Genomic DNA, 17118 nt, shown 5'->3' on the forward strand with positions numbered 1-17118 from the left:
TTCCTTGGGCTAGAAATGAAATGAGAAAACGATGGATGTATGGGTGAGCATTCATGTTAGTCGGAGGCCTTAGGGTTTTTTTTTCTCGTGCTAATCAGTCTAAAAGTGCAAAATTTTGCACAGATGTAGCTCAGGGCATGCTCTAATGATTTAGCTAGGGCGCCCGAGTCGGCGACCTTCGGGGTCGCCACAGCTCCAGAAAACACCCACAAAACTCTGAAAAGTGATGACTCATCACTTTTCATCACTAAACCGATGGGAGCCCAACTTGATTTGGCCGCTGTGGCGACCCCGAATGTCGCAGACTCGGGCGCCCTAGCTCAATCATTAGAGCATGCCCTGGGCTACATCTGTGCAAAATTTTGCACTTTTAGACTGATTAGCGCGAGGGAAAAAAACCCTAAGGCCTCCGACTAACATGAATACTCACCCATACGTGTATTGTTTTCTGAGGCCATTTCTAGCCCACGGAATGTTTTTTGTGCAAAACAAATGCCTGCAATGGATTCAGCATCATGACAAACCCCTAGTTAGACCCCTCAGATCCTCCTTAAATACCCAGAAAATTATTTCCCAGAAGTATTTTCCTCCTGTATAGAAAGTCAATGGGAGCCCAACTTGATTTGGCCGCTGTGGCGACCCCGAAGGTCGCAGACTCGGGCGCCCTAGCTAAATCATTAGAGCAAGCCCTGGGCTACATCTGTGCAAAATTTTGCGCTTTAAGACAAAATTGCACGAAATTAGCATTAGCTCCCCTTAAATCCCCACACTAAATCTGAAGTCTACACCATAACACCGCAAGGGTGGAGGTGTGTGTTTGTGTGTGTCAAACGGGGAGTCCCTTTTTTGCAGGTCTTCCAGTCTGAGTGTATCAAAAAAGCACCTTGGTTAAGGTGGAGATGTCACGACAGAGGTGCGCCGCCTCAGGCGACCTTGAGCCACGTGAGACACCGCAGAGCGAGCGGCAGCGAGCGAGTCGCCGTGTCGAGCGTTGCGAAGGTCCCATGAGCCGACCCCAGCGCTGTTAGAAGTTGTAAACCAGGGGGCCAGAATAGTAAATATCCCCCCCCCCCTTTTGGCACCTCCGTGCAGCCAATCACAAGGTTCCGCGGGCGGGACTTGCCTTAACCGAGGTGCTTTCTTGATACACTCGGACTGAAAGACCTGCAAAAAAGGGAGTTCCAAGTCAAACGCAGCATTTAAACAACATGTGATGTCATTTCCTCTTTAGGCGGTGGAGCACACATTCCACAGACGGTCTATGGTGGTAGCAGACTCTGTGTCCCACATAAACCAGCAGCTACATTCCCAGGCCCTGAACGCCATTGCTCTTGCCAAGGTGACAACACAGCAAAAAGCAATATGTATTATTATTATTATTTAAATGCACCATTCACTATTAATATTAACACAAAGTAAAGAATCAAGAGGGTTTGTTTGTCTCTCACTCATACAGGAACAGTAAGGATTGTAATTAAATAAAGATAATGAGGAAAATAAGAAAGTAAGGAAATAAGTTTAAAAAGTACAGGCAGGGCAAAACCTGAGCAGCAAAGTGTGCAAAAAGAAGGGGACGGGGATATCATTTTGTTTCAGATTCGTCATTTTGAGATGTTTAGATCAGGGGTTTTCAAAGTGGGTGACGGGGCACCCTGGGGTGCCGCGACGGCAGTCCAGGGGTGCTGCGAGATAATTTGATAATATTTGGAATTTATTTGGACACTTGAAAAAATATTTAATATCATTTTAAACTTTAAACTTTTAAAGTTATTTTCAGTCAGTTCTAACCAAAAAGACTATTATTTCAACGTTTTCCTCGCAACATAATCACTTAAATATCGTCACTGTCGGGCAGAAACCTTGTATCTCCAAATTTCAAATGTGTACGTCTTTTGGTAAAGCAAAGCCCTGCTACATCATACAAGACTGTCTCACAAAACTAGTGAAAACAGCCGATCACACAAGGCGAGCACACAAGGCCTCGCATCGCGAGGCGTTGTGTGCTTGTAGATCTGCTGTTTTCACTAGTTTAGTACATTTTATAGATGATAAATACAAAATGGTTTTGGACATACACGGTTTCCACCAGACAACGACGATATGCTATAAATATAAGGTGTTGGGAGTGAAAATTATAATGTAGGGGTGCCTCGGATTAAAAAAATATTTATGGGGTGCCCTGAGACTAAAAAGTTTGGGAACCCCTGGTTTAGATTACATCTGTCCCTGTTGTCTTGCAATGTTGTGGTTCTTGTAGAAAAGGGTGGTATCGGACAAGAAGTACAGTGAGCAGCGGCTGGATGTGCTGTCGTCTCTGGTGATGGCAGAGAACGCCCTGAACGGACCCAGCACCAAGGAGCGCCGTCTGGTGGTGTCCCTGGCCCTCAGTGTGGGCACTCAGATGGTAACATTACCACCAAGCTAGGGTTTTACTGTGTTCTGACTGACTCGCATCATAAACAAACAGGGCTGTCATGATTACAAATTTAAGTTGACGATTAATTGTCACACAAATAATTGTAATTTAAAGGAGTAGTTCACCCTCAAATGTATTTTTTTCTATCGATTACTCATGTCATGGAGACTTGAGTTCAATAATATTTTTTTGTTTTTGTCGCATTCCGAAGCCAATAATTTGAGGAGACTCTTTGTAGGCCTATTGATTCCAGATGGAGACCCAAATACATTTGGGTCTCCATCTGGAATCAATGGGAGTACATTTATTATAATCAAATTATTGGCTTTGGAATGCGACAAAAACAAAAAAAATATTATTGAACTCAAGTCTCCATGGCATAAGTAATCAATGGCATGTTAGGGGTGAACTACTCCTTTAACGATTTAATTGTGTTTTTGTGCATTGAACATTGGAATATATGAATGAGGGGGAAAAAGTCTGTTCGCATGTTATGTAAAATGTGTGACAGGCCTACAAACAAAGTGTTGCTTTTTGATTATTCTTTGACTTGACTGAGGTTGATCTTTTCCGTCTAGAAAACGTTCAAGGACGAAGAGCTGCTTCCACTCCAGCTTGTGCTGAAGAAGCTGGATCTGATCAGTGAGGTCAGAGAGAGGTATGGGGAAGATGTTTGTTTCATTAACTAATCATTCTACCACTTTTTCTAGTCACATGTTCAAATACTGGATTCTGATTGGTTTAAAACAGTGGTAAATAGGCCAACAACCCTCGGAGTTTTAACATTTCCAAGATCAATGCGCCTCCCAAACAACCAGAGTCGGAACACCTTCCTTTACCGACCCCAGTTCCTTACCGTGAGTTGATTATTGAAAACGTAGGTGGTCCGAGGGTCCGAGGTCGTCCTACGTTTACTAACGTTACTATCGTCATTTTTCGCCGATTTATTCCATTGGATCCAATGCAATCCGCCAACTTTAAAGCCCCTTTTCTCTGAATCTATGCTTTTTTGGAAGCGACCAGCCTCTATTTGCGGCAAAATAGCCGAAAACTGTGCTTCTAACACAAGCGTTAGCCTAGCTGTAATGGAAGCTAAATCCATGCACCTCAGCAGGAGTTGGCGCCATCTGGTGGTGGCACTAAAAGGGAACTCTTTTAGCTGCAATCTGGGACTATATATGCTGTGGCGGAAGTACTGTATGTGTATTCTGAAACGATTAATGATTGTAACTAAAGATCCTTGCAAGTTACAACTGTGTTTTCTTTCATTTATATGGAAAAAGTGGTAGAAAAGCAATTTACCATTCGAGGTTGTGGGTTGTTGGCTGATTTACCACTGTTTCAGGGTTGTTTGCCACTTGCCTGCGGCTCGTGGCACAACCTCGAATGGTAAATGGCTTACTTTTGTTGCAGAAATACAGTTCCAGGGGCGCCCCCTGGCCTAGCGGTCCAGACACATACCACATAGGCTCTGATGCCTGACAGCGTATCGTGGGTTCAAATCCTGATCCCGGCGACCTTTGCGTGTCGCTCCCCATCTCTCTCTCCATGACCATGTCCTGTCAGTGTACTGAGCTAAATATTCGAATATCAAAGTCACTATTCGACGTTGTTCACCGAAGTCGAATATTCTCTTTTTTATTTTTATTTTTATTTTTTTTCTCTTTGAAAAATATATTTTATAAAGCTTGGCTAGATAGGAAGTCATAAGAATGAGTTGTCAATGCCCCTGGTGGATGAATTTGTTAATGCTCTATACCAGGGTTATAGAGGCTGTGACCCCCAAAATAAACATATTTGAACTGGGGACCCCCACCCTGATAAGCACTTGGAATTGTAGGTATTACATTTAATGCGACTCGGTTCCGCAGATACATATTGTGAAAATAGCAGATCTACATGCTTACAATGCCTCGCAACTAGAAAACTAGCAAGTTGTTGACTTGCTTGCTTTGGAACCACAGATCCCCACAATTATTGCAGAAAAAAAAAAAAAAGAAGAAACGCATCATGTATTATGTGGAACCTGAGTCTCTGTGGGTTGTTTTCCCTTCCTCTTCAGGGTCAAGATTCAGTGTGACTGTAGTTTTCTGTACTGGCACAGAGCGGTGTTTCCCATCTACCTGGATGATGTTTATGAGTACGCCGTAGATGCAGCAAGAGTACACGTAAGTACACTGGTTATGTCAGTAAACAAACACACAGGCTCATGTTAATTCAGGACCACAACATACTGTTTTTACTGGTATGGCTCCAAGCGCTCTAGAACTGTTTTTCAACCACTGTGCCAGGGGACCTTTGGTGTGCCCCTGAGAAGGGTCAAGTGTGCCCCTTGAAACTGCTTGAAAACCAGTATTGTATTTATCGTTTTAAAAATGATTTAAACTAGTGAAAACAGCCGATCTACAAGCACACAAGGCCTCGCGGTGCGAGGCGTTATGTGCTTGTAGATCTGCTGTTTTCACTACTGTTGTGCGACAGCCTTGTATGATGAAGCAGGGCTTTACTTTGCGAAGAAACGTACAAATTTTAAACTTGGAAATAAAAGGTTTCTTCCCGACAGTGACGATATTTACACCCCCGTATTATGTTGGTGTGCCCATGGATTCTTGGGACATGAAAAGTGTGCCCATGCAGAAAAAAGGTTGAGAAACACTGCTCTAGAACAGGGTCTATCAGTATTCATGTAGACCAATTACTGATCGTACACAGCATCCCTATTCTGTAACGCATCACATTGCGACGGCGTTGTGAGCTTGTAGATATTCTGTTTTTGGCGGAGATATTTAGTGTAGAGAGAGAGAACAGGAGGGTGCCCATTTTAAACCAATCCAGTGACTTTGAAAGTTGCAGGGATGGGATGGATCAAATTGTAAATACTATTATTTGTTTCACTGCACATAGTCTACATATTAAAAAATATCCTGAACCCTTAAATTCAATTGATTCTTTCAATGGACTAAACACTTGTCCATTGTTTTATTTGATGGCCTTCCTGCCTTAGCATTTGGCCTTTGTGCCCTCAAAAAATGGACAACACCAAAGGCCAAGTGGCCTTGCCCAAAAGATGACAAAATTCCAGGCCCGTTTGCCTCACTTGACATTGATTGACTATTTTTTTCTGACCTCTTTCTTCACACTCACTCTCTCTCTCTCTCTCTCTCTCTCTCTCTCTCTCACTCAAACTCACACTCACACACACTCACACTCACACACACACACTCACTCTTCAAAAGAAACAAAAGCCTGATTAACATAATGCCCCTACATTTCCCATGCACCCCTCCCACACACCCCTCCCCCAAGCATTGTTGCATTGATGATTCAATGTTTGGGGGGACGCGCTTTTAATGAGATGTGAACTTTTACATTGATGTCTGTGCTGCTGAAAAGGATTACGGAACTCTATCCCCTCCCCCTGTCCATGAAACCTCATTACCTCATGACGGAGAAATGTGCAAAAGTGCATGGGGTATTTTTTTCTCCCAAGCTTCTCGTATCAGAACAAAGTGATTTAAGTTGATCTACAAAATTCCCCTAAAGATAATATAGTCAGGAAATGCCCAGCTCTTGTGAAACTCCTTAACTCATTCTGTGCCGATCCCGAACTAGTTCGGCTTTATTTCAATCCAATACAATTTTTTTTTTATTAATTCACTTACCCCGAGCTGCTTGTAGAGTCGTGGGTGGTCCTGGCTCGCTAGCCGCTAGCCGCTAGCCAGCTAGCCATTCTACTCTGTCCGACGATATATTCCATTAAAAATGGTTTAAAATACATTTTTGAGCTCCCCAATGTTCACCCAATGTTCGGCGCCGCTTCCGATGAGTACACGAGTGTGCCGATCCCGAAGTAGTCCGGCTTTTTTTAATTAAATTAATAAAATGATAAGAGGCCTTCTGAAGCCTGGCCTGATTTTTCTAGCTACTAGCCGAAAGCTAGCAACCTCCCGGCCGGCCGTTATTTGCGAACGAAATCGCCAATCTCCGCCTAATCCAATGAAAGACCACATCTTTGAAGGCTTATATCTCTGGATTGTGTCTTTAGGGAAGCGGCGTGAGGTTTATTTACGGCGAAATCGCCCAAAAATGATCTTTTAGATGACAAAATGGGAATAGCCATTCTGTTAGCATTATCATCCGGGACATTTCCATGACGTGCATGAACGTGAGCACGTGAGGTCCTGGAAGGTGAGGTCCTGGAAGCTAAAGCGCTCGCCTATGAGAGATACCCTGGCATTCCTTGGCCCCTAGAGGGCGCTGGCACAGAATGAGTTAAGAGTGAAAGGTATATTGTAGTTGATATTGGAGTGCATGTAATAACGTCTTGTGAAGCAGTGTTTGTGAAATGTTTATAAAGGATTTACAAATAGCAAAAAAGTGCACAGCACACCATTCCTTATGAGGTGCCGGCCAACCGGACAAACACTATAAATGAAAAAAGAGTAGAGCCGCACACTCGTTGCTGCCGACGCACATTTATTAGGAGGACACAGAATAAGAAACCAACGTTTCAGACAGACAAGCTGCCTTCTTCAGGGTGCCAAAACAGTCTATATTTAAACATACATTTATTTTTAACTACTTATCATCCTTAATACATTGATACTGTTCTTGTTTGCTTTATGAGGAGGAAGATGCTTGTTCTCGCTGGCTTCTCCTGTTATTTATTTATTTGTGTTTGTGTTCCTGTTGGCCTGCGGTGGGTCCGGAGCAGTACATGTTCAGTGCCTTGAGGGACAGCGTGCCAACCATGCTGCACGCCAAACACATGGAGTCATGTGACCAGCTGCTGGAGAGCTACGACCAGGAGATCATGGGCGTGTTCAATGAGGTGAGGAACGGGGGACGTCCAAGAATGTCTGGGGCGAGGGAGAAGTGAGATGGAAAATAAATATCTTGTGCTGTTGGGCTTTTTTTTTTTGATTGATTGAAGAATTTATTAGAAGTTTGCAATAGAAAAAAAGTACAGTTTCATGACAGTACAAATCACTGGTACAAGGTCAACTAAAAGGAGATCCTAGAAAGCAGAGGCTTATTTCCACAGGAACCACACTTTAAGTATCTCATATAACATTGAAAGACAGATGGATAGAACATAGTACTTTATCTAGGATAATATCAGTTTCACTTTTTTCCTTTTTTATCAGTGCTATGGAACTCCCTTTATGTCTGTGTGTGGGTTTTACAAATATTAAACCAATGAAAAGTATTAAAATGCGCTTCTGACTAAGCCTCCTAACACCATTGGAATGGATCCTCAAAACTCCAACTCAGTTTTTTCCATCATTGATTAGAATGACAAAGTCTGACAGAGTTCTTTTTCAGTACATTGGACCATTGTTTGGTCTTCTCCTCGACGCACCTGTCGCCTTATAGGTGTGCAAAGACTTGCTTTTTAAGTATTGTGTTCTAAAAACATGTTTTTCATTTCCTAAAAAGTTGATATTTTGGACATAACTGGTTTCTGCCCAACAGCAGAGATATAAATATATAATCTATATATTTATATGAGACGGTGGATTTTATGCAGACCATCTGCTCTTTCCTTCCTCTGCATCTAATCCAAGGTTTATTATTAAAACCCATTCAGAACAGGTACACATTATTGTGTATTATTATTTTATGCTTTAACTATTGAAAAATAGCAGATCGGTGCCGCGCTGCGAGCTTGTAGATCTGCAATTTTTTAAAAATCGTGAAAATTTTAATTTTGTCCCGATTCTATTAGTGTCTTTTGATTCCTTCTAATGTTTCTATGTCAGCAATCTGGCTAGCCATCGTCAAAGAAAAGGTCCTTTTCACTTAACTGGAGCTCAGTTAGTCTGTTCTTGAGAGACTACTATGTCAGACAGTGGTTCTCATCTCTTTTTCATGTGAAGGACCCCCAAAATGATATGTATTTGGCCATGGACCCCCATCTCAAAATATTTAGTTCCAGGGACCCTCCCAGCAGCAAAATTTGAGTTACAAATGTTCGCTTAAAAAATACATATATTCAAAGATTTGCACACAGTTTTCACGACTTTTCAAAAATAGCAGATCTACAAGCTCCCAGCGCGCGCTGTGAGCGTTTATATCTGCTATTTTTCAATAGTTAAAGCATTCAATAATCCTAGGCCTAAATGGGTTAATCTGTCACTGTCCGTGCTGTTGTTTCAGCATTTGTTGGATAAATTGTGCAAGGAGATTGAGAAGGACCTGCGCCTCTCTGTTCACACACACCTAAAGTTGGACGACAGGAATCCCTTCAGGGTCGGCATGAAAGACCTGGCCCACTTCTTCTCCCTCAAACCCATCCGCTTCTTCAACCGTTTCATTCATATTAAAGGTATCTCATGCAGGCTCCGACATGACTCGTATCCCCCCCCCCCCCCCCCCCCCCGCAACTCTGGTGTTAAAAATAAATGTAAGCGTTGCGAGGCGTTGTGAGCATGTGGATCGGCTATTTTCACAGTTTCTGCCTCTAATATTTGACAATTTAGCCAACGTTAATTTAGTCATTTTAGAGGTCCTTACAGTTTCGCTTTAGAAATGTGCAGAAACCCCTCTATACACTTAAACGTTATGTCAGTTTGTATGCTGTTGAGTGAAAACAATGTTACACATTAAGTTAATCATCTGGGGACCCTCCCAAAATAATTTGGGGACCCACAGGTTGAGAACCACTGATGTGGCGTGTTGTTGCTAACAGTTTTTTTGTTTTTGTTTGCTGCAGCCTATGTCACCCACTACTTGGATAAGACCTTCTACAACCTGACCACTGTGGCTCTACATGACTGGGCCACGTACAGCGAGATGAGGAACCTGGCCACTCAGCGCTACGGCCTCACCATGACAGAACCTCACCTGCCCAGCCAGACCCTGGAGCAGGTAACCTCCCACCACCAGACTTTCCACCTCGGAGAAATGCTGGTATTCCTTCTAAACCAGGGGTCTTCAACGTTTTCAGGCCAAGGACCCCTTAGTTGAGAGAGATGAAGCAGGGACCTTATCATAGATTCCATATACCGGTAGTTTCATTGTTTGACAGCACGATCATCAGTATATTTTGGATTCATGTTAACACATCTGGTACCAACCCCGAGTTTCCCGAGTTTGTATTGATACCAACGCTGTGCCAACCCCGAGTTTCCCGAGTTTGGGCCGTTTTTGAAAAAAAAAAAAAAAAAAAAAAATCAATTTTTCAAAAATTTTTTTTGGACCTCCAGAAATGTATTAGGCATGATCGCGATCGCGAAATTGCATGTTTAACCCCCATACCAACCCATTATTTCAAACATGGCAGCCATGTTTGTTTACATCTGAAGAAAACATAATGGCCCATAAATCATGAATGCCTGAACGGATTTCCAAGCGGATTTTTTTGTTTGAAAGCTGTGAACAGCATCTACACACGTGGTGCATCATCTAGGCATGGGCGTGCACTTTTTACACAATTGCACAATTACATGGAAGTCTATGGTAACCATGGCAACGCGAGACATTGAAGAGAAAAAATCATTGCAACATAAGTGTTAATGTGGTTTTCAGCTATTTAACCACTTGAACCGTCAATACTTAATAAACTTGACCTTTCACTGTACTTGGCATGCTCTTTTCCCCCTCCAAAACTCTTTGCCAAAAATAGCCGATCTACAAGCTCACAACGCCTCGCGGCGTGAGGCGTTGTGAGCTTGTAGATCTGCTATTTTGGCTTAAGTTCTCAGAATATGTACGCTAGGGTTCAAGTGGTTAATATAAAAAAGGGGGACAAACAAGTTTCTATCACACTGATTAGGAGGACCCCCTGTAGTAACTCTGAGGACCCCCTAGGGGTCCAGGACCCCCTGTTGAAGACCCCTGTTCTAAAACGAGCTGTGTGATATGGTTTAAAATAAAAGGGTTGGTTTCCGGTTGGCATCACATTGTTTTTGTTCTCCACACTTTTTATAAAACGAATCTACTAAATCGATTAGTCTGATTAACCACCACATTTAACACTTTTTTCTTCGATTAGCTCAGCATTGTGAACATCCCACGCAGTTCCCATATTTTTGCCAAATATTAATCACATTTTGCCAGAGTTTAGTGTGAAATGCCCAGAATGCTAGGGTTCATGTGCTAACAAACGTCAGACGAAAGACTTGTTTCCCAGTTTTTGTCAAATATGAGATATGATCCATAAAATCATAGTCAATATTGTTTCCCAGAAGCTGTCAATGACAGCTGGTGATTCCACACCATCTGTCAATGATTTGATTAACCACTTATTCCCTGTGTGTATGATCAACAGGGTTTGGATGTCTTGGAGATCATGAGGAACATCCACATGTTTGTCTCACGCTACCTCTACAACCTCAACAACCAGGTAAGAGCTCTCTGCACTCCTCTGTCTCTGTCTCTCCTTCTTTTAGATGTGTCTATATTTCTGGTGTGATTTGTGCACTGTCTACAAGTTTACAGCGCTCTGATTGTTTTGGTGACAGATCTTCATAGAGAAGGCCAGCAACAACAAGCACTTGAACACCATCAACATCCGTCACATTGCCAACTCCATCCGCACCCATGGAACAGGCATCATGAACACCACGGTGAGACACTGTGTGTGTGTGTATGCTCGTGCGAGTGTGATTATTCCCTTAATAATTTCACAGTGCTTTCACACCAGTCACCTCCCTGCTCCGTCTGTGTCTCTGCCAGGTGAACTTCACCTACCAGTTCCTGCGTAAGAAGTTCTACATCTTCAGTCAGTTCATGTATGACGAACACATCAAATCCAGACTCATCAAGGACATCCGCTTCTTCAGAGAGACAAAAGACCAGTCTGATCAGAAGGTGAGAAGAACGGTGGAACCGTTCATGTATTTCATCAGCAGTATAGTTAATATATACACAGTGTAGTGTTTTGTTTCACACTTATGCTGCCATTGAAATGTCAGCTCGTCATTGAAAGGGTGCCGTTGACATCTCGTCAGCTCGTCAATTATTATATTATTATAATTGTTTTGTATTTAAGACAAACAATTGATTATAGTAAATTTACCCCCATTGATTCCGGATGGGCACCTAAATTCATTTGGGTCCCCATCCGGAATGAATGGGGGTAAATTTACTATAATCAATTGTTGTCTTAGGAATGCGACAAAAAACAAAAAAAGAAAATATTGAATTCAAGTCTCCATGGCGTGAGTAATCAATAGAAAAAAAGTCATTTTGGGGGTGAACTACACCTTTAAGTGCTTGAATTGTTTTTGATTTCCAACCTTTGAAATCAGTCCAGCAGAGATGAGTGTTCCCAACACTAATCTGTGTTCTTTCATGTTGATGGTGTTTATTTTTTAGTACCCGTTTGAGCGTGCAGAGAAGTTTAACCGTGGCATCAGAAAGCTGGGAATCACGCCCGAGGGACAGAGCTACCTGGACCAGTTCAGACAGCTCATCAGTCAGATCGGTGAGGCCTTCTCACAAATCTACTACAATTCTACTTTGTCCCTTTTGCTGCCAAGATGCTTTTAAATGCACAATTTTTATCTTTGTTTATTTTCTCGTTGCTCTTTTTAAGAAGAGCATGTGTTTCAGCCACAACAGAATAACATGATGGCGCTTGAATACTTTTACTTTTATGGCAGACATGTTGCACTATGGTTGTTTTTAGTTTAACAAGATAACAATAGCACCCTCTAGTGGATAGAAGTTAAATGTTGGCTATGAGTGTGAGATTGGCAGTCACTAGCTTGGAGGTGAGTGAATCCTAGGCTGAGAGAGGGCGAGATCATTTAGCGACCTACAACTGGGTTGCAACCTGGTCGGTAGTTTTCACCGACTGGGTTGCTAAATCTACCGACTGGGTTGCTAAATCTACCGACTGGGTCGCTAAATATACCGACTGGGTTGCTAAATCTACCGACTGGGTCGCTAAATTTACCGTCTGGGTCGCTAAATCTACCGACTGGGTCGCTAAATGTACCGACTGGGTCGGTAAATCTACCGACTGGGTCGCTAAATCTACCGACTGGGTCGCTAAATCTACCGACTGGGTCGCTTAATTTACCGACTGGGTCGCTAAATCTACCGACTGGGTCGCTAAATTTACCGACTGGGTCGCTAAATCTACCGACTGGGTCGCTAAATCTACCGACTGGGTCGCTAAATCTACCGACTGGGTCGCTAAATCTACCGACAGGGTCTCTTATCCACCGACCGGGCTCCTAACCCTAACCCAAACCCTAACCCTAACCCTAACCCTAACCCAAACCCTAACCCTAACCGTCGGTAGATTTAGCGACCCAGTCGGTAGATTTAGCAACCCAGTCGGTGATTTAGCGACCCAGTCGGCCCAGTCGGTAGATTTAGCAACCCAGTCGGTAGATTTAGCAACCCAGTCGGTGATTTAGCAACCCAGTCGGTAGATTTAGCAACCCAGTCGGTGATATATTAACCCGACCCAGTCGGTAGATTTAGCAACCCAGTCGGTGATTTAGCGACCCAGTCGGTAGATTTAGCAACCCAGTCGGTAGATTTAGCAACCCAGTCGGTGATTTAGCAACCCAGTCGGTAGATTTAGCAACCCAGTCGGTAGATTTAGCAACCCAGTCTGTGATTTAGCAACCCAGTCGGTAGATTTAGCGACCTGGTCGGTATTAACGACCAGTCGGTAGATTTAGCAACCCAGTCGGTGATTTAGCAACCCAGTCGGTAGATTTAGCGACCCAGTCGGTAGATTTAGCAACCCAGTCGGTAGATTTACCGACCCAGTCGGTAGATTTAGCAACCCAGTCGGTGGATTTAGCGACCCAGTCGGTAGATTTAGCAACCCAATCGGTGGATTTAGCGACCCAGTCGGTAGATTTAGCAACCCAGTCGGTAGATTTAGCAACCCAGTCGGTGAAAACTACCGACCAGGTTGCAACCCAGTTGTAGGTCGCTAAATGATCTCGCTCCTACTGCCTAGGCTGTCACACACTCATAGCTACGATGCAAATACAGTTTTATTACAGAAGATGACTGTTTAGGCTTAGCCAGGAGTCTTTGCCTCATGGCTGTGAGTGTGCGACTGCTATTACTTCACATCTGATTCCTCGCGGTGGTCGATAACTCCTCAGTGCTGGTGTGCATTGTCCTGAATGCTTTTTTCAGGAAACCTTAAGCAAAAACCACTGCTTTCCCATGTTCCCCAGGTAATGCCATGGGCTATGTGAGGATGATCCGTTCCGGTGGACTACATTGCTGCAGCAGTGCTATCAGGTACACCGTACACGTGTAGTAGTGTTCAGATGCTGGTATCGAGGGCAAAGTCGCATTGACGATTTTGAAAGCCAATCCCAATCACATCTTCTATCATGTTCCCATGTGGGAAACATCCAGAGCTGATTTGTAGACGATAATAGTTTGTTGTCTCCCTGCCCTTTGGGAATTTCTGTTGGTTAAAGCAATACTACTTTGCAAGTTTTAAGTGCGGATCAATAGCGACGCTTAGTGGCCACAAGCAGCACTTACTCTGGGGCTTCAGTCAGTTTTTAATCTGCCATGATGTTAGCAATATATAACATGAGTTACTTACTGTTATTTGAATGGCCACTTCCAGAGATGCAAACTTTCAGCAACAGGTTTAAGAATGTTATTATGAAAAATATAAAAAACAAAATAAACATTGAGTCATAAAAAAAAAAAAAAAAAGAATTGGGAAGTACACTTGATGGCCAAATTTGAGCCTCAAGCGAGACTTGATTGGGAGACCCCAAAAACTAATCTCTAGCCTAAACCTAAACATTTGTGGAAGGCGACAGTGGTTGCAGTTTGTTCTGTACAATTATAAAAATGTATTTAAATCATGTCTTTACCAGAGAATGTCTAACCAGTAAGATATTACTGTGTTCTGATCTCTAGGTTTGTCCCTGACTTGGAGGACATTGTAAACTTCGAGGAGCTGGTGAAGGAGGAGGGTCTGTCAGAAGAGACCCAGAAAGCTGCCAGGTATGACTGTGGCATTTATGACTCAGGGGTCTGACCCCCAGTTTGGTACGCATTAGGCCACGGACCCACATAACTGTGAAAGTGTACAAATGGAACCAAATGGACCCATAATGTATATAAGATATGTATTGACCCCAGTATGGTCCTTTTTTAAGGGCGGAGTAAGGGTCGATTCATACTCCACTTTTAGAGCCTAATTTATTTCGGTTCGGCTCTGTCTAAACTATGATATGGCGTCATTCAGAGCCGAATTAATGACATTACCCGCCACCCCCAATCCTCTGAATTGCGCCATATCATAGTTTAGACAGAGCCGAACCGAAATAAATTAGGCTCTTAAAGTGGAGTATGAATCGACCCTAAGGGTTAAAAAGTTGGTTAGCCAGCATTTAGCCAATGTATGTACGCTGTTTGTTCATTGTTATTATTCTGAAACTGACCCTGCATCTCTTCCTACCAGTGTCCTGGACTCAGTACTTGGGGATTTGACCAGCAACTCTGCTGAAGGGACAGAATACTTTAAAATGCTGGTGGACGTGTTCGCGCCGGAATTTCGCAGTGCCAAGAACATGCACTTGAGGAACTTTTACATGATTGTACCCCCGCTGGTCAGTGTCTCACACGCGCACACACACACACACACACACACACACACACACACACACACACACACACACACACACACACACATTATTTCCTTCTTGCTCATTTGATTTTACGCTATTGTTCTCCATGTTCCTCGCCCCTTTCTGAACCACCTAAGCCCTATAGACTTCATACTTCGTCGTATCACAAATAGCAAGTTTCTACCTATAGTGACAACAATACAGACACCAGCATTAAAATGCTTCATGTGTCCCTGAGCAAGACACTTAAACCTTAACTGCTCCCAGGGTGCTGTGTTAATGGCGCACACTGCTCCTGATAGTTAGAATAGGTACATGCAGAGGGCACATTTCTTGTATGTGCAAATATACAGTGACAAAAATACCCCATGGTAGTGGGGACTGGGGACTAAATTATTATTATAATGGATGAATTTGTTTATTTTGAACATGTATTAAAACAACATATAAAACAGAAAGAACAAGCATAGTAACAAGAATGTTCGAAAAGAAATATGAAGTGTAAACGTATAAATTCCTACCCCGTTTTTGCCAATGCAAACTCTATTCATTGATAATTATCACAATTTAAAAAAAATAAGATACACAACCCAAACATCTGCAAAATAAAACAATACAAATAACCGCCGTAATAACAGAAATAAATGAATAAAACCAATCGGTTGATACTCAACACTTGAACTGAAAACAGCCACAGGCTGGGCTATACCGCAACTCTTCACAGGTCTGCAGATCCTCCTCTCCCCACCCAGCACCAGTCCCAGAACAGGGATGACTTGACTCAATACTCAATACTGTAGGTCAGCACAGCCCCTCCTCATCCAAAAACCTCTTAAATATGATCTTTTTATATGCCTTCTTAAAGTTATTCATATTTGGACTTCGTTGTACCTCCACACTCAGTCCATTCCACAGATTCACTCCATAAAGTGAAATGCATCACCTGCAGTGTGCTCTACCCAGATTCTTCGCCTCAATAAATACTTAGTCCCCCTATTTCATTCCTTCGTGCACCATGAACCTTTTTTCTTTTTCTTTTTTCAGACAGTAAACTTTGTGGAGCATTCCATCAACTGCAAAGAGAAACTCAACAAGAAGAATAAGGGCGGAGCAGCATTCACGGACGATGGCTTTGCCATGGGTGAGTGGGCAGCTGTGACAAATCCCACTCTTATTTTGAGTGGCTTCACAAACACGGATGTACTTAGTAAAGCACTCATGCTCTTCCTTCCCTTTCATCACGTTTTAACCCATTGAGGCCTAGAATTATTGAATGCTTTAACTATTGAAAAATAGCAGATATACAAGCTTGCAGCACGGCACCGAGTGCCGCGCTGCAAGCTTGTAGATCTGCTATTTTTGAAAAAGTCATGAAAATGTGTGCAAATCTTTGAATATATGTATTTTTAAAGCAAATGTTTGTAACTCAAATTTTGCTTCTGGGTGGTCCCTGGAACTAAATATTTTGAGATGGGGGGCCCGTGGACAAATTCATATCATTTTGGGGGTCCTTCACATGAAAAAGTTTGAGAACCACTGACATAGTAGTCTCTCAAGAACAGACTAATTGAGCTCCAGTTAAGTGAAAAGGACCTTTTCTTTGACGACGGCTAGCCAGATTGCTGACACAAAAAACCTTAGAAGGATTCAAAAGACACTTATAGAATCAGGTCAAAATTCTAATTTTCACGATTTTTCTAAAATAGCTGATCTACAGGCTCGCAGCGCGGCACTCGGTGCCGCGCTGTGAGCTTGTATATCTGCTATTTTTCAATAGCATAAAATAATGATACACAATTCCCCCTCCCTCCCGTCAGGCGTGGCGTACATCCTGAAGCTGCTGGACCAGTACCTGGAGTTTGACTCGCTGCACTGGTTCCAGGCCGTCAGGGACAAGTACATGAAGGAGATGAACGCTGTGGCCAAGGAGCAGAACGTCCAGTCCACCAACCAGGACGAGAAGCTGCTGCAGACCATGAACCTCACGCAGAAGAGACTAGACATCTACCTGCAGGTGCTGTCACCTCTAAAGGCATTTGGCTCACCAGAGCGAGATCAGAGTAACCAATGGTCAACAAAACAAAATGACTGACTGGGTAAATAGTCACATAAGTCGAGTGAAAA

At 42.9% G+C, this 17118-nt stretch overlaps 1 protein-coding gene across 2 annotated transcripts in view; it reads left to right on the top strand.

Moving 5' to 3' along the window:
* The window catches only part of washc4 (WASH complex subunit 4), a 32349-nt gene that overhangs the window by 10488 nt on the left and 4743 nt on the right, over window positions 1-17118 (top strand). For both annotated transcript variants that reach the window (XM_080737431.1, XM_080737432.1), the window contains exons 16-31: window positions 1232-1339; window positions 2258-2404; window positions 2995-3074; window positions 4479-4584; window positions 7131-7247; window positions 8576-8744; window positions 9132-9286; window positions 10689-10763; window positions 10882-10986; window positions 11096-11230; window positions 11738-11846; window positions 13573-13639; window positions 14282-14368; window positions 14829-14976; window positions 16039-16135; window positions 16812-17008. In XM_080737431.1, coding sequence (XP_080593557.1) covers window positions 1232-1339; window positions 2258-2404; window positions 2995-3074; window positions 4479-4584; window positions 7131-7247; window positions 8576-8744; window positions 9132-9286; window positions 10689-10763; window positions 10882-10986; window positions 11096-11230; window positions 11738-11846; window positions 13573-13639; window positions 14282-14368; window positions 14829-14976; window positions 16039-16135; window positions 16812-17008 — 1902 coding nt within the window. The remainder of the gene's footprint in view (window positions 1-1231; window positions 1340-2257; window positions 2405-2994; window positions 3075-4478; window positions 4585-7130; window positions 7248-8575; window positions 8745-9131; window positions 9287-10688; window positions 10764-10881; window positions 10987-11095; window positions 11231-11737; window positions 11847-13572; window positions 13640-14281; window positions 14369-14828; window positions 14977-16038; window positions 16136-16811; window positions 17009-17118) is intronic.

Source organism: Nannobrachium achirus (genome assembly GCF_963921795.1).
Source record: "Nannobrachium achirus genome assembly, chromosome: 11".
Taxonomy (NCBI): domain Eukaryota; kingdom Metazoa; phylum Chordata; class Actinopteri; order Myctophiformes; family Myctophidae; genus Nannobrachium; species Nannobrachium achirus.